Raw genomic sequence first — 25857 nt, 5'->3', positions numbered from 1 at the left:
CACAATATGGCTAAAGACTGTCAACATTTGCTAAAGAGTTTTGAACTGAGGTATTTATTATAATATTCTGTTTCGCAGAGTCACTAGGAAGTTACTGAAGTATCTGCTAAATGAGTATTTTGTGCCAGTGACTTTCTTTTACTTCAGAAAAACAAGCTCCATAGAGGAAATGCCATAGTAATAAACCTTTGAGAAGTATTAACTCTGACATATCCTGTCTTTCAAAGACCATAGTACGAGGTTTAAATTACTCATGCACACAATTCACCTTCACTCAATTTTTCATAAAATGTAAATGAAAATCTGACAATCTTAAGCACTTGGAGATACTATAATCCTACTTTCACACAATCATTCATTCCTTGAATATAAGGACTTATTCATGATCCAAAGATAAACTAATGTATAAATGCTAACAAAACCTAATAATATAAGTGATTCTAAGTTCTATCATAAAGTACCTTTAAAAGGTAATTCAGAGCAGACTAAGACATTCTAAGCTTTATCCATTCTAAATAAAATCTTAGTATTGGAAAAGACAGTCTTGGGTTAAGATAAAAAATACTTGAAAAAATGAGTATGGGAATTAAATATTTCATTTTAATTAAGGGAACTGTCTCAATAGATTTATGTTTATTGAATAACTCTTCACTTTACATCCTTCATAATGTCAAAAGGCAATTCTCCAGTACAATAGAACATGTCAAGGCATATGTAGCTATTTTTAAAGGGTTTTTGTTTTTATGTGGCTTAATTTCAACGTAAAACTTTGACAATGTTGAGTTACTCATCACTTGAATGCATATATATCCTCAATATTTAATATTTTCACATAAATTTGAAAGTGTATATAAGATATGTGTATATACAATGTGTGTCTTGATCTGAGTGTTCAGTACTTAAAAGGGAAACTTTTAAGAGATAACAATTTCTTATTGCCAAGGTAGAGGAATGAAATAAAGTAAGGCAATTTCATCCATCTAAGTAGTTACAACGTTTTCCCCCTTAGATTCCATTCATTAGTCATCCAGAAGTCCTGAGGCTTGTATCTTGATTAACCCATTTGAAATCTACATGAAGAAACCACAATCATGTTTTTTCCCTTTAATAAATCACGCACACATTCCTATTTATATTATGTGGACCCTCAGTGTCACTAGCATCTCTGCATTGGTAAGACGATTCCAGAGCTGTGGGCATAGTTCAGTATCTTGTATACATAGCTGTCATTTCCTTTTTCCATTTCAACATGACATTTGGTAATGTAGTCTCTTAAGGCCAAAAGTTTACTTTGGAGGCTTCATAGTACTCATTCATATGTGCAATGAAAACTAAATCAAAGCCTAATTTGTTTTCATTTCAGCACCATTTATGATACCCTTTGATTTCTCCAAATTGTAAAATTAAAAGAAGAAGGCAGTCACATCACAGCACAAGGTAAAACTGTGGGGCGAACCTCAGATTATATAATACAGAACATTAGTCCATAAAAAATCACAATAATAGACTTTAAAATAAATGTTATAAAGATATCTCTATGAGTTAAAATTCACAACAGTGTTGTGTCCTGATATATTTAAAATTTTTCTGTTTCAGCCAGTCTTTCCTATAATTCAGTTCTGTTCTTCAAAAAGCACTTGAAATATACCTATTTTAAAATTAGAAATAAATAAAATACTCCCAGTTACCAAAGTTATGGGAATGAACCAATACCTCATTATTTTAAAATATAAATCTGTCATTGATTGATTCTGAGAAAATATCCATACTTCTAAAAGTATCAGACTGAACTGAATTTTAGAGCCCAAGACACAAAAAGCAATTAAAAAGCAATTCAAACCTTAGTATTAAAAAGTAACAGACATAAAAATGTATTAACTGCTTTGAATAATTCTTAAACTGTCATTTACAAGTAGACACTTCTAAATATTGCAATATGTCTACATTCCAACAAAAAACTAAGTGTATATATGCACATGTATAGTTAACTAAATACCATTCTAAATATTTACTAATAAAATGTTTTAGTTTAAGATTTCCATAATGAAGAAATAGCCTTTAAAACTCTTTTTTTTTTATCAGAATTCTGACAACCAACACAAAAAATGGTAACTCAATGGCACCCTTCAGTGGGTACAGTGGGTACATACCATATATTATAATTTAAAAAAATCTCTTCATTCCTACTATGAAGATAATAAAATATAGAAGAGGACAGTGTGAAAGGAAATATAAATAAGAAATGATGGTTAACAATATGTAGAATTTTAGCTATAATGCTGATCAGAATTTTATTAATGATGTTGCACACTGGGAATAAGTTTACAATTATTGTTATTGTCTACAGAATTTTTTATAACATGGTGTTCTATAGTATTTTTCTTTCATGCAATAATTTTCCCAGAAAGTTAAATGCTATCTTGTAATTGCCCACCCCTATTTCTCACAGGAAGTAGATGAGGCTAATGTGACAGATTCTCACTTCGCTGTCAAGGGTAGTAAAGGACTGAGATTACTTATGCCAATTTGCAAATGAAATACACATTTAAACTAAGAACCTAGAGTATGTAAAGGAACATCTGGCAATAGATACATTTGAAGCATACAAAACAATCGATTGTAAGTTGTCATTTCAAATTTAATTTAAGAAGTAGATTATATTTAACTGGACACTGGCAATTAAAAGGTATTCTGATAATAAAAATAAGTTACAATAACCATTTAAGAAACCAATTCCACTCTTTACATTGAAGCTACTATCAACTAAATAAGAAAGTAACAAATCAAGACACAGAGGTCTGCAAAGAAAAGAAATTGGTTGACAGGAAGTTACCTTTATTAAGGCATAACATAGTTAATTCATTTTATAGAAGGAATTAATAGAATGAATTCTAGTTTGATAACAGAAGGACAATGAAATATTGTGGTGGATGATAAAGTAATGAGTTGATTATGCAAAATAAATAACACAATTTATGCCAAAAAAGTGATACATTAAAACCATTTTACACACAATTTAATGAAGATGTTCAATTTAAAATAATAGATAAAAACTAATGTCTCATAAACTACTATATAACACAAATAACATGCATTACTATGACTAACTGAAATGTGTGATACATTGTTTAATTTTACTGCCTTATATATTTTTCACCTTCTAAAAGATAGTATTTCATGTGCTCTGTTTCAGAATACCAATTCTGGAGAACCCCAATATTGTTTTTGTATGTTATTATAAAAACCATTTACTCATTAATATGTTAAACATCTTGCCAATACAATTAACTTCTATAGTCTAGTTAACATCTTGTGACTATATGAATAATATATGGGAAATACCAGAAACACACTGCCATTTGAGGTCTCAGTTTTCAATATTTTGGGCTGAAGGGATTATAAGATAAATAACTTCTCCTTTGAAAAGAGGGACTAGATTAGGGAAGGATAAAGAAATTTGAACAAGGCAAGAATGGAGGCGAAATAGTCAAGTGAGAAGAGATGCATATAGTGAAGGAGAAGAAAAGAAATGAATTAGGAAGGGAAACCAAAATTATAAGGACAAAATTTACTTAGAAAACTGGGGGGAAAGCACATATGTTAAACAGTATCATGAAATACATGCCACTAAATGACATCCAGGAAAGAGGTTAGAGCTAAAGGGGGATAACAGGGAGATGAACTTTAATATATTCTGATTATGTTGACTTCTCCCATTTTAACCATGCTCTCTTATTTTGGGCTTGTAGAAAAAAAAGGTGAGGCCACAGTCAGAAATGACAATCTATGTTGAGAATTAGAGAGGCCCAGCCAAAATTAGAATGAAGTTCCCAAGTAAGTCAATAGTCCTTCAGTCTGTTGTCCTCCCTTCATCCCCTTTGCTATGACTTACACGTCTTACGCAGTTGTATTTACCATATTGAGAGAGTAAAATGACACTGTTTTATAATGCTTATCTTTTATCTCTTAGCTATCAATGGTCAACAATGCTACTTTTGCAGTCTATCTTCTTGACATCTCAACCTGGTCATTCAATTTAGGTAGCTTTTATAACCAAATCTGTTGAACCACGTTTGCCTAAATATTCAAGAAGTGCTAGAAAATCTTTCACAATGACAATAGATATGCTTTAATATTAACACAAAATAGAAGGAACTTTTCCAAATGCCAGATTCAATCATGATACATATCTCCTTCTTTAAAATGATATGCCTAAGAAGAAAGTGTGGATAAAATACTTAGAACACTCACACGAAAAAAGTATTAACCTGTAAATTAGCAGATTCATTATTGATATGCCCAGATTTTTTTAATAACTACAGTGTCATCAGCAAAAAGCATGCTTAAACTCCATCATGAGGGCAGAGTTGAAACTATGCCAAGGTGGGAGGAAGATGGAGAGGGAGAGGGAGTAGAAGGAGGAGAAAGAGAGGGAGGACAGAGGGAAAAGAGAAAGAGACACGCACAGAAAGAGAGAGAGAGTAACAGAGAAAGAAACAGAAAGAGACAGAGACAGACAGAAAGATAGATTCTAGGGTGTTTTCAGCAGCCTTTGAGGAGTTGATCTTCACTGGCAAGGAAGACATGCAATAGGAATCATTCTGCTTTGCTTGGATGTTCATTTTTTTCTTCTTCCTATCTGGCAGTCAGTTTTTCAGCCACAGAAGTATGTTGATGTGAAAAGCTTAGATGCTTATAATGAAGAATATAGCAACATGAAAATGGACATGTAATTTCCAGTTTAATTTCAAGAAACTACACACACACACACACACATAGAAAATTTAAATAAAAGAACATAGGAGAATCACACATATCTAATTGGACATGAAGGGTTAAGAAAAGTAAGAAAGTCAATTGCTATTGAGCATATGAACCATGCCAGCCATTTAAAACTTCCTGTTATTCATTTATCTTTCACTGACCCTCATGAGAATATTTAAAATTGTTTTCAATAAAATTTATATAAAAATTTTATATTGTACAATATTACCTGCGGTAATAAGATTTTAAAATTACAGAAAACTACTGAGATAGTATCATCTAAAATAAGATTTAGCATCACTGTTTTCTAATTGTTGAATCAGGAATGGTATAGGCTAATTCTGATAATATTTTATCATTCTGATGAATTAATAGATTCAATAATTTATATTATGTATTTCAAGTATATTATACTACTTTTTAATGTAACACCATATCCAACCACTACTCTCCATTTTAATGACTAGAGAGGATACAAAGAATAATTGCAGATCACAAATAATTCACACTTGTTTCAAATAATTCATCTACCTACCCATGCTTTAGTAGTATGAAAACTCAGAGAATTTTCATTCTACTCTCTCTGTGTGTTTTGAATAATGTTAACACACTATACAGATCATAGCACAGACAACAATAAAAAAGAGGGAAGGCTAGTTTACATTAAATGAGAAAAATCCATGCACAAATATGCCTCTTGAGCACAAAGAAGAAAATCTGGTAACTAATCACATTATTAAAAACAGCTACTTTCATGAAACTCAATATATCTTCTTGTTTCTGTTTTAATCCCAAACGCATTTGTTGGCTCCAATAGCAGTCTACCAAGAAACAGGACTCCAAGTGGTCCAACTACAATATTAGGTAAAAAGGATGGAAGGGAGGTAGGAAGGTCAATTGTTATCAAGTTCCTAATGTGTACCAGCATTTGTGCTAGGCATTTTACAATTGTATACATCTGAGGGGAATGAGCTCAGTGAGAAATGGCAGTAAACATGAGCTTCAAACCTAATTCCAATTTCAGTTCCATGGATTCAGTACTCCAATTACATAAATTCTCCCTTTCTGTTCTCTTTACTTCCTAATACATGCCCCCTTTAATGTCTCATTGAATCTTGAGATTTACTCAAATGATTACTAACTTATTAAGATTCTTACTCCTTTGATAGTTTTATAAGTTGAATTGTGGAAGGGTACAATAAGATTGAAGTAAGAGCATGGCCCTTGGAGTCAGAAATTTACAAGAGGTTGAAATAAATACTTTTTCTGAGTCTCAATTTCCACATACAGCAGCTTTATAAAGGATTTATTATAAAGAATAAATAAAATATAAAATATGTGACATATTTGTGTGTACAGTTACATATTAAAATTTCAGTTAATGTTTCTGGAAAAGGTAAACTACTCTGCTAATATTAGGCATTTAAAGCCATAATTAAACTTCACTGTAAAAACTAGAACTAAGTTTCTTCAATCCCTATTCTATAAAGTTTTAAAAATTTTTTTAAATATTTCTGGGATGAAATGTGTGTGCACATTCTCATAGCATTTAAATGTTACTAATTCATACAGATTTTATTAGTTTATCTGTAAACTTTTAACTTTGAATTTCATTTACTGAATGTCAGATCTGCTCCATAATGAGTACTCTTTAAACAATTTTCTTTTTCACTAGAGACTTTCAACTTTAATTTGATCAAGTAGAAACTCATGTAGAAAATATGCAATATTTGTGTTAGGTTCTCTTGCAGAGAAAGAAGCAATATGAACAGAACAGAAGGAAAAGGTACTGATGAATTGGAACGGTTAGTTGCTTTATCCCCTTGCCCCAATTCTCAGACTATGTATGGGTCCAGAAATGTCCAAAAGGACAACCACTTTGAACAATTTTTTTTATAATGACAAAATAAAGTCATTAGTACTGTCATATGGAAGAAAACCTTTGTGTATTATCAGCATGTTCTTGTTCACTACTACACACACCAATATATCTTATTTTTTTAAAAATTTCTGTCCACTTTTATATCAGATAATGAACTCACTGAAGAAACATTTTTAACTTGCATGATCATTGGGAGCCTTTCTAAACTTTCTCTAAGAAAAAGCAGTCTTCCCAAATTTTCTTCTCTCATTATGACATGCAGAAGCAAATTTAGCTCAATAGTATGAACAGAAAATGATTACTCATCCTAAAGTTACTAAACTATATATAAAATATGTATTTTTAAAATTACCATACTTTTAAAGATGAATATTATTATATTGATAATCTCAGATTATTTCGATTTCAGATTTTGGCAACAGACTTTATGTTTGCCAATGAGGGGTATAAAGTGAACCACCTGAGGCATATAAAATAAACAGAAATGAATACTGTTCATTTACTACATCTTTGAAAATCTATCACATCTATCATAGGCATTAAATGCCACTGGCATTCATGGTTATGTGAACAGATTCAGGAGCCTCATAGGACAATAAAGTTTTGTGAACTTGTTCAATTGAGCATAATATTTTTAGAACAAAATCTATAGTTCCTCTTGGCAAATAGGAGCCAAGTCAGCTACTGAGGATTATAATTTTTACAAAAATGTGCATTTAAATTATGCCAAATCTTCTACACATTAATCAATAAGTCAATGTTACAACAGATAAATGAATGTATATATATATATATATATATATATATATATATAATATCCATTACATTTATCTAGTAGCTAATTCACAAATCTACAAAAAATGAAAAAAAATGTTATACCAGAAAATGTCAAATTTACTATCAGAATATTTCCTCATTTTTCAAAAACCCATGTCTTACATTTCATCAAACAATTTGGAAGAGTAATCATTCAGTTATTTTTTAAAGTTCTTCAATTATTTTGTATAAAATATTGGACTTTAATTTCACTGGTATTATTTGAAAGTTTTAGCAAAGAATTAGTTTCTCCCACTGACTCTTAAGGTAATTATACATACCACAGTCTGATGATTAACTTGAATCACTTCATCACCAGCATGGATTTTCTTGCATCGATCTGCAGGTGACTGAATTTAACATAAAAGAAATGATGACATGAGGTTTATCAGCTTTTTTCTTTCTTTGGGAACATCACAAAAATCTACCTCTTTAATTAGATTTTAAAAAATTAACCATAACTTTCAAGTAATTATTATTATGTGCTTATTGATAGTTAGGAAGATAGTTATATGGTTTACATTCAGTTTATAGCTACTGATAAAATACAAAGTCATGCACAGATATTTACATTGGAAAATGATAACTTCTGGAAGCATTAAAGGGCAATAATAATTGCTACTAAACCTGACAAACTTAATCCAGAAAAATTTAAAAAAATAATAAAAGAAGGAAACAAAAAGCACTAAGAGAGAGAAACAGCCGGGCGTTGGTGGCACACGCCTTTAATCCCAGCACTCCGGAGGCAGAGGCAGGCGGATCTCTGTGAGTTTAAGGCCAGCCTGGGCTACCAAGTGAGCTCCAGGAAAGGCGCAAAGCTACACAGAGAAACCCTGTCTCGAAAAACCAAAAAAAAAAAAAAAAAAAGAGAGAGAAACAGAAGGTAAGGAGTTGGAAAGGTGGAGAAGTGGGGAGGATCTGAGAGAAAACAAGGGAGGGAAACTGGGATCAGAATATATTGTATATAAAGTATTTTCAATAAAAAATGCAAAGATATATTTGTATATTTCACAATACTATGAGTTTTACTTAAGCACTACCCATTTAATGTAAATAATCCATATTAAGGTAAACAGATCAATATTTTAAAGTACATGTATATAATTAGCATTAAACTTTGAAGCCGGATAATTAAGTTGCTAATTTATTTCACTATTAATAAAACCAATTGTGAATAATACAGAACAGAAAATTAAAACACAAGCAGTAATTAGGTCAAGATTATATTACATAACATTCTCTCCAAGTGTCTAATTACAAGAGCATGCTGTTCTATCTCATATACTGTAATACAATTGTTTGACAAACCACACCAAATGAAACAAAATGTCAACATGTCTATAGCATAAAACAATTTCACCACATCACTTCCTTAATACAAAATTAAAAACAAAAATCAATAAAACCAACTTGGTGATTTAATATTTGTATGTTTTGAGATGTATAAAGGAAACCAAATGAGATCTGTGATAGAAATTTTTTAATTCTGCAGGTCTTATAATAGATTTTATAGCCTTATTTTCTAGTTCCACTGATTAACAATTATATGCATTGCAGGCATCTTTATATGGTGATACACTCTTGTACACTAACTGTACAGATGGATTTTTATAGAACATATTAACCTATTAAAATCATTTGCTTATGCTCTGATATTACTCAGTAGTATCTATTAAAACAACAACAACAACAAAGAAAAATAGTATGGTGACAGAACCTAGAAAATAAAACACTACATTTAAGACCCAGGAATGAGATGTACTTTAAAGGTGATTTTGGGACATTTTTATTTTATGTTTATGTGCTCCCCCCTGCCATGTGTGTGTGTGTGTGTGTGTGTGTGTGTGTGTGTGTGTGTGTGTATCTAGGCCACAGGTTGACATCAGGTCTTTTCCTCAAATTGTTTAAGCACCTTATTTATTCTTTCTTCTTAAAATGTATTTATTTATTTAAATTGTATGTGGGCAAGCTGGTGTCTTAGTGGCATGTGTGGCAACCAGAGAACAAATTTGGTAAGTCAGTTATTTCTTTCTACTATGTGGCTTCCAGGGACAGAAGACAAGCTCATCATGCTTTGTATCAAGTGCCTTTAGCCACTGATCCATCTTACAAGCCCTTTAAAATTTTTATTTTTACATTTATTTAGAATGTGTGTATGTGGAGGGGGAGGAGGCATACACAGGTCATTGCATATCTATGGAATTCAGCAGACAACCTTAAGGAGTTGGTATTCTTCATTTACTGCATTGGTCCCATGGATGGAACTCAGGTTGTGAGGCCTAGCAGCAAACACCTTTATCTGCTGGGTCCTCCTGGTGACTCCACTGCCTGGCTTTTGAGTCTGTTTCTCTAAGTGAACTGGACTTCATGAATTAGCTATACTGAGGGGCAACAAGCCCCAGGGATCTACCTATCTGCTCCCCTGTACTGGTGTACAGAGGTCCTCTGTGGCATCTGGCTATTATGTGGGTGGTGGGGATCCAAATTCAGGTCCTCATGTTTGTACTACAAGCATCTTGCACAAACTCAGCCATGTCCTTAGGCCAGTTCCTTTAAAAAATTCATTTCCAATTTTTAATTATTTTGAAAACAGAAAACTTCGAACTATATTACCTCACTGGAACAAAAGTTTTTGCCTACAAAAAAATTGCCATAGGCTAAAATTCAAGATAATATGCCAAAAAGTACATTATTTAATGAACTAAGAATATTGTTAAGGAGGTAGATTCATCTGAAATATGAACCCTATTCTAAAAAAAAAATCAGTGATCTCAAATTGTCATCAGGCAGTATTACCATATCAGACCATCACCACATAATAATTCTGAATGGATTAAAAATTACAATGCAATAGTGTCAGTCACTTGTGCCATTTGGCTGAAAACTTTTTTTTTTTTAAAGAGGAATGGGAGAAAAATCAATCAAATGACTCTGGTCAAGATATTAAAAAAAGGATGGTTTGCATACACATAAAGCTAAAAAAAACAAGTTTTGCATAGAAAGAAAAAAATCAGAGCAAGCCATACAAATTATAGACTTTCAATGTGGAGTGGGATGTCAGAGATCATTTCTCTCAATTCCTCATTTCAAACATAAAAAACAAAAAACTGGGGCATAGCAAAAAAAATATAACTTAACCACTTTAGTGACAAGCTTTACTAAGACTCAACACAGAACTTGTAATTACAAATTATTTAGGGTTCCAAAATATTTAAATATTATCAAGAAAAAAGAATCAAAGGATGAACTATAAATATGGGATTGATACGTGAACTATACCCAGATTTTAATTTTCCTTTTATCATTAAGCTATTTATCAAGTTTCACCAAGTAAGTAAAGTGTACGAAGCATAGTATTCAACTGTTCCTTTCCCAAAGGTCAGCTAATGGAGGGAGATCCATTCCTATCAGTCCCTCATGATACAGTACAAAAGCACCATTTCTGTGATTTCTTCTCTGGCTCACTTGACAGCATTTATTAGTTTTTCCTTAACGGATCAAGTAAATAGTAGTACTTGCTTACATAGTTAAATCCTATATTCATATTTTGTACTTCTTGAGGAAAAAAAAAACTAGTTTATTATATGTATCCTTCCAATGTTTAGTGCTGTGCCTGGATCACAGCAGAGTTGAAGTGGGCCTGTTCAATGACCAGTGAGTACATGAGTGATCTAATGAATGTACAAATAAATTAGAGGATGATGGCAATAGTGTAGTGTATAGTGTCTTACTGAATTTCAGACTAGGAAATATTTCACAACATTCATTTTACTGATTTTCACGGTGTCCATTTTTAATATCAAATATGAAGGTGCTACAACATTCCACTTACAAAGTGTTTCAATTTCAACAAGAAACCAAGAAAAAAAGATAAATCAATAATTAATTAGATTTAGTGGGTGAATTAACTACAGAGAATTGTGATTTCAAAAAATAAAATATTGGTAAAACATTGAGATCAATGATAATTGAAATTAGCTTAATTCCATTACAGTATTATTCAAAGTAACACAGCATAAAGATGCAATTTGTCTGAATCTTTAAAAGAAAATAGCAAATTCAAAGTTTATCACCTGCTTATGAAAGAAAAGAAACCTGAGATAATGAATGATTTTTTTGCTATTCAATTTCTATTATGCTAATCATGTTAATGACTGACTTAATGCATTTCTATTTCTCTTTTTAGAACATAGCTATATAGTTCTGTGTGCCATTATGCTTAACTTGCTTAGTTGATTTTTACAACCTAGTGTGGTATGTACTGCTGATAATCTTTTTCCAATTTATAGTCAGAACACCTGTTATAATCTTTTCATAAGGGAAGGATATTCTTAGGATTCTAGGTCTATGGTAGAACCTTAGATTTCAAATTTCTAGCAAGCTCTCAAAGTAGGCTGATGCTGCTAGTGGAGGAATCTCACTGTTAAAACCATTCAGCTACACCTCTATTGCATTGAGTTGAATTATCCTGCAAGTATCCAGAAAGTCCGATCGATTAGATATTTCTCAAAATAACTAAACTAATTGACAGATGGAAGTAGATTATTTTAGTTGTCACAATAACTTGTCATGAACCAGAAAGTACTTAACAAAGACAACTCTCTGGCTTAAAAGGAAAACATCTGAATTTCTCTAAGTCACTATTCTATACTAAATAAGATGATTGAAGTTCCAATGCATTCAGAATCTACTAATTTAATAAGTATTTTTATATATGTTCTTGGAAGCAACATTTAATCTTAATCATGTGAAATACATACATACTGAAATTAACCCACAGCCCCAGGGAGGATAGCTAGTAAGGAGGACCCTAGGAAGGATGCATGGATTGCCCAGTGATGAAGAAATGGATGGGATCTACATGAGCAAACTGGGGGTGGGGGGTAATGGAAATGTTTTAATACTTACATTTTCTGTGGTTCCAGTAATTACATGGAGGCCATCATACGTAGATTTAATGTACATACCCTAAGAAAAAGACAGGATCAGAAAAAAGTGAAGCAAAGTGAACATATTGTCAAATATAATGTAATTTTATTTATGAGTTAACAATGCTGCTTTAAAACTTGGAAAAAAAAATTACCACGTGAATGTTTAGTTTTCTAAAGGTTGTCTAAAGAAGCCTATACTCAATCAAGTAACTACTTGATAAGTTAAATTGCCTTAAGGACATAAAATTCAGTATGGTATTTCAATGTCCTGGGCATAGTTCATTCTTTTAAAATCCATACTGCACATCCTGTGGAAATTAAAGATTATAGTAGGAAATTCAATTTTTGTATATATGTAATTGGCCTATTATGTATGTTGTAATTTTACAATTAAAAGTAGGCATCAACAGAGATATTCTATCTGTAATTACCTGGAAGTAAAACCCTAATAAAGTTTTACTTATATAAACTTTGTTTTGTTATATTGTAGCATTCTATATTTTATTTTGTAGTATTTTATATTTTTCTGTCATACAAGATTCATATATTTGATATACAAGCAATTTAACAATAACTAACAATACATTGCAAAAAAGAATACATTCAAGATTTATGTAATGAAATAAATTTTAATAATATTATTTTCTCATACTTCTATGTTTAATATATATCTAGACACCCAAATATACATATGATTTCAGTGAAAAGAAAAATGAAGCAGAAAAGTCAATTGTATGGAAGGTCTAAGGAATGACTAGGTAGTTTTTATTCTGAAAAGTCATTTCAAAATATCTTATATAAAATGGCTAATAGTTCCAAAAACTGTTGAGCCTGGAGCTCTAAATGGGAAATGAAATGAATGCAATTTTAAAAGAAGGTTGTTTGCCAATGAACTCTATTTATTTAAATGGAAGTTCACAGTTTAATAGAATAATAAATAATAGCCCAAACAAAACTATACATGGAAATTAATTGACAAACTGGCAAGTCATTTTTGGCTATAACAAAATGGTAATATTCAAACTTATGCTGGTCAGTGTATGACACACTTTTGAGTTAATATTTATCCCATTACTTATTAGAAAGCAAATATTATAATGTTAAAAATCTTAGGAGAAAATGACTGGTACTGACATTTCTACCCTAGCTATTAACAAGATATTATCAAATCAATAAAAGATCTTAAATACTATTTGTAAGAAGCAAATACTATGTTTTCTTTTTAAATTTCCTATTAAAAGATTGTGAGCAAATAAAGTGGAAAATGGCAGCAAAATAAATAAAATGTATTATTTGGACTAGAAAACAATCATCTACAATCTATCTGTCTGTCTGCTGCCTGCCTATCTCCATCATTACTTGTAGCTATTACAATGTGCCTGGGCCTGTTTTAAGTATCTTATGTTTATTTTACAAAAGTCTTTGTGGTATAATTATCATTGCCACTGTTTTAGAGGTAAGCCTAACTAAGGTGGTGAAGTCAGGTCTCATGTCTGAATCCAGACACACAATCAATGAACTCCTGACTTTTGGAATTATTTACTGGAGAGTTATTGTATTTTTCTTAAAAAGCACAATTCCTGGATATTGTAAAAAATTAAAGTAAAAAAATCACTAATTAATGTACATTATTTTCTGGCAGCCCCAGGCAAGCTCTCTACCATTGAACTACACTCCTAGCTGTTGAAATCTAGTCTAAAAGTCTAAAAATAACCCTAGCATATATGCAGTATGCATATTGTAGTTTCCAAGAGTATCTAGGTTTGACATTGGATAGTTTACAAATATATTTAAAAGTCATCTCCTTTGACAATCTTAAGTAGAGGTTGATTATACTTCTTTCCATAAATCTTTCAAAATAAGGTATATTGATTATGATTACTGATATTTGACAAGAGTTTTAAATGATTCTAGAAATGTTTTGGTCATAAAGAAAATCTAGTATTCAGAAAATGAAACCCAAATCCTGGGAAAGTGAAAATTATGGGAATAATCCATGATTCAGGAAATAATGCTTATGTATAATTATAGCAGAAACTAGGGAATGCTAAAAGCCACAATCCTAACAAAGTATTTAGTAGACGCAGGATTCTATCATTGATGCAATCACAACTATGTTTTATAATTTATTAAAGCTATTTTTCTGGTTAATTTAAATATTAACATAGAGTTAGTGCTGGGAATAGTGGTGCATGCCTTCAATCCCAGCATTTGGAAGGCGGAGGACATCCTGGTCTCTATTTTTTTCCTCTTGGGGAAAAATCAATTGTGGAATTGTTTTGAACAGCTCCCTTTTCCCTGCTCAGCTTGCTAAACTGATGTTTTCTTCACATCATCTCCAAATACCAGTTAAGCAATAACAGTCAGAGAAGTCTCACAGTCACGGTGGTCAAACAAGGCACATTTGGAGTTAGATCAAGTACCTCACAAGAGAAAGAAGCCTGAATCCAAGCCTACAGAATGATGCCTTGAGGCCCCTCCCTTCTATTCAACTCTTCATCTTGTCTGCCATTTAGTTTTTAAATGTTCTAATAGTTCTCATTTCCATATCTTAATTTTCTGCTAATCATTGATTTTTTAAAGGCAAGACACATGGCTTAATTACATCTAAGCACACTTGCTTGCAGTCTCTCCCTCTGCATTTGCCTTTTAGACATTTCCCATGGTTATGCATTTGGTGAATGTTAGTCAAATTCTCAAACTGATTTATTTTAAACATGACCTATGCAGGTTACTTGAAAGTGAATGCACTTTGAAATAGCATTTTGAGTAAGTCATGTAAAGCCTCTAATCTTTTGATATGAATCATAAGAAAGAAGTTCATCCTTAATTCTATCAATTAATACTCAATATTTTAAGGTTTTCTTTCTCTCTGTGTAAAATATCAATTCAGTTGAAGTATTACCCGCTGTCTTTTACAAATGACGTTCTTTAAGTAAATTCAAATTTAAGATTATCTTCTCAAGCTGTTCCTACCTCCCTTTAGCCATTCCAAATTGGATATAAGATCATGACAAAAATATTTGCCATGTATATTTTATTTAGATTTACCTCATAAATCCCTGCCTCTACTGGCTATTATTTAATGCAAAGCAATCAGTAAAAAATCTGTGGTTCTGTTCTTACTTGCAAAATGAGAAAATTAATACTGACTCCGTAGTGTTGTGAGGAAAATAAAAGGCAAATGAAAAGTACTTCTAACACCTATCCTAACTTCTATTTTTTTTCTTTTCTCTGACAGTTGTTTTCCAAACTACTGAAAATTTTGGTTTTTGCCATTTTAAGTTTATGTCCATTGCAAAAAGATACAGACCTAACTTAAGTTAAAAAGATTTCTTCAGGGGCTATATCTTCATAGAGAAATAAATTGTTCATAAAGTCCATCAATTAGTTTTATTTATCTCACTTCACATGCCTATTGTTCCCCATGATTTTAGTGGAAATTAAAGGGGAAATTACATGTTTTTATTCAAACAATGCTCTTTAGAATCACAGAGTTATAAAGCTCAAAGAACATCTAAAGATGATCTACCCTTACCCCTATATTTTCTCTGCGACAAAATAAAGGTCATAGAAGTTAAGTTTATTCTCCCACGTCCCTAAGACTGCTCTCATGTTTTATGTAAATAATTTTATTCCAGGTTCCCAAATTCTATGCTAATACAATGTATTAGTTTTTTAAATTTTTATTGCACACATTGTATTAAGAACACCTTTCACTGAAAATAACTGAAAGAGGACATGGAGAAAGGAAAATATGAGTTTGGTAAATGTAATCAAAAGGTGCACAGTCATTCAGGAGGAAGTGACCAATTCATATGGAGATATGTTCCCAAAGCCTACGATATATCTGGGAGTCTCGATAGTATCAAACATAGTATGTATAGTATGTATACATTGTTTTTCCTATACAACCGTAATATTGATGAATTTCCATTTATAAATTAAATGAGATTAAAAATAATTAATAGAACAATTACAATTATATACTGATATAATGGTTATATAAATGCAATGTCCCTCTCTCAATGTATCATATATTTTCAATTTATCAGATATAGGAATTATTTTATGGCTTCTTCTTAGCATATCTGATTTGTTATCACCACTATTTGTACACGCTGGGGCTATTTATAAGTTAAATAAGAGTTGACTGAATACAAGCTCTTGCAATGTCATGACTGTAGTTACTGAGTGGATATCATGTATAGTTTGGCTAAGCTGGACAAAAGGATTATTCATGTCCCTGATGAGTTGGAATGAGATTTTAATCACACTATTCAGAATGGTATGCAATCTCAAATGTAACAATTGTTTGTTTCTGGAATTTCCATTTTATATTTTGGGACTGCAGTTGATCATGTTAGTTGAAAACACAGAAAGTAGACTTCAGATAAAGGGGAAATGCTGTAATGAGAATTTTAAATCATAAGGTTTCTTCATGTAAACCTACAAACATTAGAAATAAGCTTTTAAAAGAAGTCAATATTAGATATAGTACTTAAAACTTAGTATGATGTATTCTAACCAGGTTGCTAAGCTTGATTTTAATCTTTTCAAGAAAACATTTATAAAACCAAAGAAAACTCAAGCAAAACAAACAAAACAAACAAACAAAAAACAAAAATACTAGAAACTATCGACACCCAGAATCAATTTGTCAATGAGCAGGAGAAAAGTCACTGTATAGAATACATGAATGGCCTCAAACTAAAATCACTGGTGGTCAATAAAGGCTTTTCTCTCTGAAATAGTTACAAACATAACTATAAAGATATATATATATATATACATACATATACATATATATACATATATGTATGTATATATATACATAATTATGTGATAAAACCACTTAAGTATATTGTTACTAATATGCTTGTTTCCAAGATTTCTGTTTTCCAGAATATCATTATATATCGGGAGAAAGTTTAGAGCACATATGATGAAATTAACATTTAGTAAATACATTGTAGTTAAATGCTTACCTGAGCCAGTTTGTTTAGTATATCTGTGTCTTCCTCATCAATATCAATTTTATATGTTTGCTTTCTACAGTTATATTTAAAAAGCTCTCCCTTGAGTTAAATTTATAATTAAGACATTTTTAACCAGTTGAAAAAACTATTAACATAATAAAAATTTATCAATGCATTTCATGAAAGTTAGCCTTGTGGTAGCACTATCCAGTTGTTTATTCAATTCTTATAACAAGAGATGTAAAAAATGGAGGGGATGCAATTCATATACATTGCAATGTCTAGGGAGATGGCTCAGTGGGTAAAGTGCTTGAGAAGTAAATATAAGGACCTGAGTTCGGATCCCCAGCATCCACACAGAATATTAAGCATGGTGAAACTTGACTGGGAGAGACAGGTGGTATTGGGGTGCTTGCAAGCTAGTCAGTCTAGTGAGCTTCAGGTTTATTAAGACACTTTTGTCTCAAAAAAGGAGAGAGCAATTGAGGAGGACACTCAATGTTAAATCCTGGCCCCAACATGTGCATACATAGTCATGCCTGCCCAGACACACAACTACACATACACAAACACACATACACTACACATGGACTCACATACAAAAATGTGACTTTTAAAATTACTTACCCAAGGGGAAGATCTATTAAAACCAGAATAAATCAAAGTAAAACAAACACAGAAAATACCTACTTGAATGGCAGGTAACACTGTGCTTATTGTAAAACTCTTAAATGTCCTTCAGCTAAGGAATTAAATTTTAATTGGTGAAAGAATGCAACCAATGATTGCCCAATTGAATAGAATAATTCAGGAATTCCCATTTACATCTCTCTCTTTTTATTGGTTTGTCTTTTAAAAATGTTTTTATGACACCCTCCTACCAACTTGACCTCCATAGGAAATGAAAAAAAAGGAGGGTGAGCCTCTGTGGAAATTCCTAGACTTCCACATTTGGAGGCTGCCTCTTTGCCCACATCATCTGCTGTGTGCTGATGGATGATGGCTTTAGTACACATGATATCCCTTACCAGTCCTTCACTTGGTTTAATATTTGCCAGCTGAATCACTTCCAGGTGAGCAGACTGTGAAACCAGAGGATCTGATGACAGAGATATGATGTGGTCACAGACTCCAGAAAGAGTTTTACACTGCAAGAAAGAGAGAAGTTATGGTAAACATATGTTGTAAGTAACATACAAATCACCATTTATTATCATTTTTAAAAGTTGTGTTTTCTTTTTTATGACATGTCTGTGTGAACATTAGTGCCGGCCCCTCACAGGCATCAGATGTCTCTAGAGCTGGATTAAAGGCAGCTGTGAGCTACTCAGTGTGGGAACTGGAAACTAAACACACTCTTCTTTATGGAGCCATCTCTCTAGCCCCTATTATAACTTTTTATAGAGGAAAACAAAGTGAAAGAATATCAACTGGTATTTGAGTTTTTAAAAGTTCTTATACAAAAGGTCACATAATACACAAAAGGTATCTATATTTTTAAATTTAAGGATATATGAACTGTATGTCTGGGTGTTATTCCAAGTTATAGTTATATATTATTTATATTATTTGATGCATCAAGCCTAAATTATTACCTAACAATTTTGATAATCTGAGAGAACCTCTTGATATTGAGGTTTAATTTAATTCAAATTTAACTAAATTCTAAATAATATTAAAATCTGGATTCTTTTACTTAATGACCAGAAAACTTTCAAAGAATGATCAAGGTCCTTTAAAGATGCACCACTTGTTTGGTTAATCCTTGCATTTTTCATGACTTTCTGGATCAATTTTACCTTTGTATAAACTTCCTACTTCCATCAGGCAAAACTTGCAAGAATCTGTATCTTCACCTTTCAATAACCAGTCAGAAACTTATCTTATTTTGAAACCTTCTCAGGCAGGGAGCATTTACATTCTAGTCATCTCTAGCTTTTCCCTGTACCCCACTTACCACTCATGTGTTAACACTGCAAATATATCTTTATGTGATCTGAATCAGCATAAGATCAAATAAGCAGTTTTGTTTTTACTGAAGGGGTTATTATTTTGTGGGAAACAAGGTATAATACTCCATCTCCACTAGGTTTTACTTGCTCTGTGATGACTGCATCCATGAAGGTGATGATTCTCTCTGTCTCATTGGGCTCAGCTTCCCTCTGCTACAGATACTGTCAGGCTAAATTTGCTTCTGTAATGGGACTCATGATTTTGGCATCTGTTTTTCAAGACTGCACTTTAATTGTGGTTATCAGCTCCTAAAGACAGACATTAGTCACATAACACCAATACCCAGAGAAAAAAATACGGGCATGAAATGAGGATAGATGTATGTAATTACCACACTGACAATGACTTAGTCTGTAAGCAAGTTATATCATTGAGACTGTTTTCTTCAGATAAAAAATTAAATGAAGCAATGAAGATTGCTTTATAAAGTTTATAATCTATAATATGCTAATATATATTTAAAACAGCCCAATATAGCTCTTATCCAAAGATAATAAACAAATACTAACTTGCTTGTCTTACCTATTTTTTTTAACCAATAAAGTCCTTAGTTCTTACACACGAGATTAATTAACACACTACTCTCAATTCCATGACCATCTTATAATAAACAATCACACTGGCCAGTCTAGTTGCATAACAATAATAGCAAGTTTACTCCTCTCCCTCTTCCTGATATTAAGGTCTCAGTGCTTTGGCTACAATGAAAGTATTTGCTCTGATAAACACCTACTCACAAGTGATGGTTAGGGTTAATTGCCAACTTGACAATCTAGAATCACCTAGGATATTGGCTGAAGGTATGTTAGTGGGGATTATCTTCATTACATTAATTAATTAATTGAAGTGGGATGACATGGCCATTGTAGGTAGGACTATTCCATAGGCAGGGGATCCTGGACTGTATGAAAATAGGGAAAACTAGCTGAGCAATGACATGTATGCATTCATTGCTGTTTCTGATTATGGATGTAATATTACCAGCTCCATCAAGCTCTAGCTGCTGTGACTTACCCCATAATGATGGAATGTAACCAGGAACTGTGAGTTAAAATGAATCCTTCTGTGTCAGCCTCCATAATGTTTGTAACAGAGTTGTGAACCACCACACCAGGTTTATATTACTATTTTAAAACTCAATCATATTTAACATTACCTAAGACTGCGTTTTAGAAAAACAGTAAGAGTAGGGAGATACATTGTAATTATTACCTAATATTATTGCTAGCAGAAATTATTTATAGAGTGTCTACAAATGTTTAGTACAATGCAAACTACTTTATATTCATTCCCATTTACCATTCTAATGCCCTGACATAGGTATTATTATAGCCAGCTGAACAGATGTGAGAATTAGGCTAAAAAACAAGTCATGTTTGCTGATTTGGCAGAATGATCTGAATTCTTAATTATTGTGTTTAGTTTGATTATTAGTTGTTAACTTGTTTATAATTAACTTCCCTTTGTATCGTTTTGTCTGCATTAGATGTGTGTTAGATAACACAATTAAAAACATAGTATAATAAAGTTAAATAACATTTATGAGTGTTTTACAATTTAAAATATTGTTTGGAATATGCCTTTCTTCAAAAGCTTATGTCAGTTTTAGCAAAAAAAAGGGCAATCTTATTATATCTGGAAGATGACTGGTAACCACTTCGTAAAGGTCTTATTTTCTTTTTTTCAATATTAATTCCAAAAGATTTCATATCTTCCAAAAGCAAAAAGTAAGAACTTCTTAAAATACGTGCAAAATAAAATTAGAGGCTGATGCTCCCTGGTGGTCCAGTGGTTAGGATTCAGCACTCTCTCAAATAAATATAAGGGAATATACAATGACAATGAATATTATGGCTACCTAAGATTGTGACAAAGAATAACTGAATAACAGTGGAAAGGGCTAGTTATGATGAAGAATAATTTAAATATAAGTGGTTTCAAGTTATTTTTCTACAGGGTATTTAATATTAATATCAAATATAAATTAACATAATTAATGGTTTGTAATCTTAGAGTATGGCATAGCCCTCCCACCCCAATATGTTCTTGTGAATCAGCTTGTCTATCTTAATATAAAAAATTCTAAGGGGTAAAAAAGTCTAGGATTTAAAGCACTTTAGAGAAGCCACAGAATAGCTTCATTTGATTAATAGTAAGTTATAACATTCATTATCTCTGAACTTATCCAATATACTAGATGAAGTTTTACCCATTGTATTTTTAAATGGAAATGTATCGAGTGATCTAAACACAAACCACAGTGAAAAGCTAAGAGATGGGAAAGTCTTGCGTTAACTGCAGAGCACACCCAGGCATGATTAAGCTACTTGAAATAGTTTTGTTTATACAAATAACTGTAGTTCTGCTCAGTGTTCTTCAGAATATATTGGAGTAAGTAAATGGAAATAGGATTCTAATCCATCTGACCTCATTAAAAACAAAACAAAACAAAACCAAAAAAATACAGGTATATTAGGTTAAACAAAAGGCTTTACCAAAAGCAACTTCTACTTTTCACATCTATAAATGAATACAAATGACGAAAGGTATAAAATTACAAAACCACAATAAATTAAGAAATCAACAAATGGCATACACATATGATTTAATACAAAGATAATTTAAATAACTCTGGCTTATTATCAGTTACACAGACAAGAGTAAGTTTTATTGTGGGAAATGCTAATTACTGATATAAACATTTTTCAATTATAGCAGTTTAGAGAACGAAGTATGCTTTTATTTTACTATTTGGTTTGGATATAGAATAATTGAGTATAAATCTTGCCTGTATCTCTGTCATTTTGGGATGAAATCTGTATAAAATATATATTGATTCAAATAATGATGAGAATTCTAAATGGTAAATTTTATTTTGAAATATAAATATAATATAATATAGTGTCTCAGTGCTTGACAGATCTTTATTGAACTAGAAAACTAGAAATTCTTTTTATTACATTTATTAATGAGTATGTGAGTATATGCATACACACACAAACACACACACATGTGCACACCATGGCAAGCATGTGGATTTCAGAAGACAACTTCTGGAAGTTGGTTTTTTTCCAACAAGGAAAAAGATCAATTTGTCAAGCTTTCTGGCAACCATCTTTATCCACTCAGCCATCTCATTGGACCCTGAGCTAGAAATTCTATACTTCTACCTATAGTACATCATTAAAATATAAGGTATAATCAATTATGGATAACTCTGAAAGAATAAAGTTCAGGAATAAAATTTAAGTTTGTATTTAAAATTTTTATTTCATATACATATTTCCCAACACAGGAAGAATTTAGTTATATGAGTAAAGACAACTGAAAGGCAATTTTAACTTGAAAACTAATGTAGCAGAATAATAAGTTTCACTGTGATGTCAAAATTATATCTATGTCTAGAGAGGACGGTTTCAAATATCTTCAGGAATCAACTATAGGTGCAAGTAAATAAAAGTCACGTAGACACATTCTTCTAAGGCCTCCAAACCCTCTTTTAATTTCTCTGTTTTAAAATAGGATAGTGGAGAAAAAAGCACCACAACATGAAATGAACCCGCCATGACCATAATCATGCCTGCATTAAGGCCATTCATATAATCAACAATCACAGAGTGTATGTTATGCGAATTAAATGCCAATTGCAGTGCTTATGGATTCCATAGCTTGGAGTAGTGTTTCTAGTAATTTATTTTAGGTTGTAACCTTAGCATCAAAAACATTAACTGTGTTACACTTGTAGTTTCTGAAAACATAGAAGAAGCAATAACCCCTAAGACCCTGTGAATTGAAAATACTAATTTAAAACTCATAGCACTCAAATCATCTTTCCTTCTAAACTCTTACACTAAAATGTATAGGTCCCGACAATAACTGATAGCATCTACTCTGTCACTAAAACTTCTAATTGTTGAAATCCTCATGGTCACAAAATTTCAATAAATATAACTGCAAAATTTTTGTTCAATCTTCCTAAATGACACATGGGGATCCTGAGAAGTCAAACAAACTGTACAAGTTGACAGAGATAAAGGCAGAGTAAAAGCAAAACCCCACAAATCTTGATGTTCAATAAAGTATTCTTCCTCCAATGACATGCCAGCTCTTACAAAATAATAAGTTAGAGGTAGAAATATAGTATTCTACATTTAAATTTAAATGATCAAGTGAAATGTCTTCAAAATTATTCTTTCTTGATTATCACTCTCTTTTTTGGTTTATTTAAAACTTTCCAAGTTTTTTGGTTTGGTCTGGGTTTAAATTGCAATTTGTCATGGACTTGGGATTGATACACATCAGCAGCAGGTCAGAGGCTTAAAATAACACACAGTATCCCCCAGGTTGTTAGCTAGGAATCCAGATACTAGACTCAGTTCTTCCTTTGTGGATTATGGTTTTGCACGCCTGTCAGATGACAACAGGGCTAAAGATCCAAAAGAAAGCCTTACAAAGAAAGAGAATCTGCTTTATGTTCATTTTGATCATTGGCAGACTTCATTTCCATGTGGTTATATTACTAAGGTCTCCATTTTCTTTCTTCCTGCCATCCAGCAATTATCCTTAGCTCCCAAGTGTTGTCGTCAGGTCTTGGTTACATGGAACACTTCATAGGACACCTTATAATAAGCTATCTGGCTTTTACAAGGCCAACAGAAGATCTCTTGTCTTCTTTGAGACATTTAAAAATTGCTTATAAAAGGTGAAGTTCAAAAAAGATAATTTCTTTTTTTCCCTATGATATCCAAGTCAAATGATAGAGGGTTTTAAACATATCTGAAAAAAAAAATCTCTTCACTTTTGTCATACAACAAAACCTGAGCATGTGGAAGTAGAATTCATTGTATCTTCTGATCTCAACTACACTCAAGAATTGCTAATTATGTGCTAGGAGCATAGATCTTGGTGGTCATCTTAGAATCCTACTCACCATAGATACAAATGGAAAATTATGAACAGAAAGTCACTGAAATAATATGCATTCCTTTCTGAATCACAGCATTGGATTTTTGTTCTCAAACAAGGGCAGCCATATGAGACTGATGAAGAACTTGGGACTGAATCCCAGCTTACAACTCACTAGCTGCATGAGATGGGCAAATTTCTTAATCCTTCCAAAGTGTCTAAGTTCTGTCACACATACACATTTTAATACAAAAAAAAAAAAAAAAGACAGTGCTTACTTCTCTGCATTAGGGTGGGGACCCAGTCTAAGCTAGAAACCAGAACTAGATCTAATCTATTTACCTGCTTTTTGTGACCAGAAAGCAGTGGCAAGTAGGTTTGTGGTGGGTCACCAAAGAGATAATATCCAGTAGAGCAGTGGTTCTCAACTTGTGGGTCATGACCCCTTTGGTTGAATGATCCTTTCACAGGGGTCGCATATCACATATTTATATTATGATTCATAGCAGCAGCAAAATTACAGTTATGAAGCAGCAACGAAATAATTTTATGGTTGGTCAGCACAGCATGAGGAACTGCATTAAAGTGATGCAGCATTAGGAAGGTTGAGAACCACTACAATAGAGAGTATACTACTTCATAGGCTCAAAAATGACAACAAGTTAGAATATCAGTGAACTCAAAATGAGGTTATTAAGAAGGTAACTTAATTGTGCCTTGGGAATTAGATTCAAATAGAATGAGCTGGATGAACTTAGTAATTTAGAGACTATATCATATATATACACGCATATACACATATACGCATTTATAATATACATTATGTATATACGTATATATACATATATAATATATAATGCACACACACATAAACACACACACACACACACACACACACACACACACACACACACACACACACACTCTTTTAGGTAATTAGGGACCAAACAGCTGAAACCTCTAAGCAATATTTCCACATACACTCAAGAAGTTTGAAGGTGGCCTGTATGGTTTTGCGGACATAAGTACTACCCATACTGTGACAGTTAGGAATTAATTAATTGTCAGCTCCAAATTTACTCTTCAGTGCCTTTTCTATGGGTAATGGATGGGCATTTCCTCCTTTACATTGGGCACAATGTTATATTTTTTGTCAGTAGAGGGCACTGCAGGGACACTGTAGGGGGAAAGAAGCCTTCTCTTCCCGGTTCTCATGGGCTATACATTAAATTTTCTTGTTTCCAATTTAGGGTCTATAAATGATGCTCATTTTTTTGAGGACTCCAGATAATGTTCTGCTCTAACCACATATCTAGACCATTTATGCCTATCTCTCAGCAACTCTGCAGCTCTGTTTGGGTTCAGAGTCTGTCATCCTGAGGCTTTTGTAATATGGTTCTCTTGAACTCTTACTATAGCAGCAACCAAAATTCTGCTATAAGATCTTCCACCATCTTCATTTGCCTACACTGTGAAAAGTTGTATCGCCTGTTCTGTTATTTGTGGGTTAGCTCTGATCTAGGCAAACCTATGGGGCTACAATCACACCTTCTAAGCCCTGGGGGCA

General features: G+C 32.2%; 1 protein-coding gene across 5 annotated transcripts in view; it reads right to left on the bottom strand.

The window, feature by feature from the left end:
* Cnksr2 (connector enhancer of kinase suppressor of Ras 2) overlaps nucleotides 1–25857 on the bottom strand; it is a 241405-nt gene that overhangs the window by 108686 nt on the left and 106862 nt on the right. For all 5 annotated transcript variants that reach the window (XM_028873221.2, XM_028873217.2, XM_028873218.2 and 2 more), the window contains exons 6-8: nucleotides 18401–18520; nucleotides 12371–12430; nucleotides 7744–7812 (exon numbers count right to left, since the gene is read on the bottom strand). In XM_028873221.2, the coding sequence (XP_028729054.1) occupies nucleotides 7744–7812; nucleotides 12371–12430; nucleotides 18401–18520 (249 nt within the window). The remainder of the gene's footprint in view (nucleotides 1–7743; nucleotides 7813–12370; nucleotides 12431–18400; nucleotides 18521–25857) is intronic.

The sequence above is a fragment of the Peromyscus leucopus genome, chromosome X (genome assembly GCF_004664715.2).
Source record: "Peromyscus leucopus breed LL Stock chromosome X, UCI_PerLeu_2.1, whole genome shotgun sequence".
NCBI lineage: Eukaryota > Metazoa > Chordata > Mammalia > Rodentia > Cricetidae > Peromyscus > Peromyscus leucopus.
Note: the sequence above shows the minus strand (reverse complement) of the source record. Positions and strands in the feature narration are given on the sequence as shown.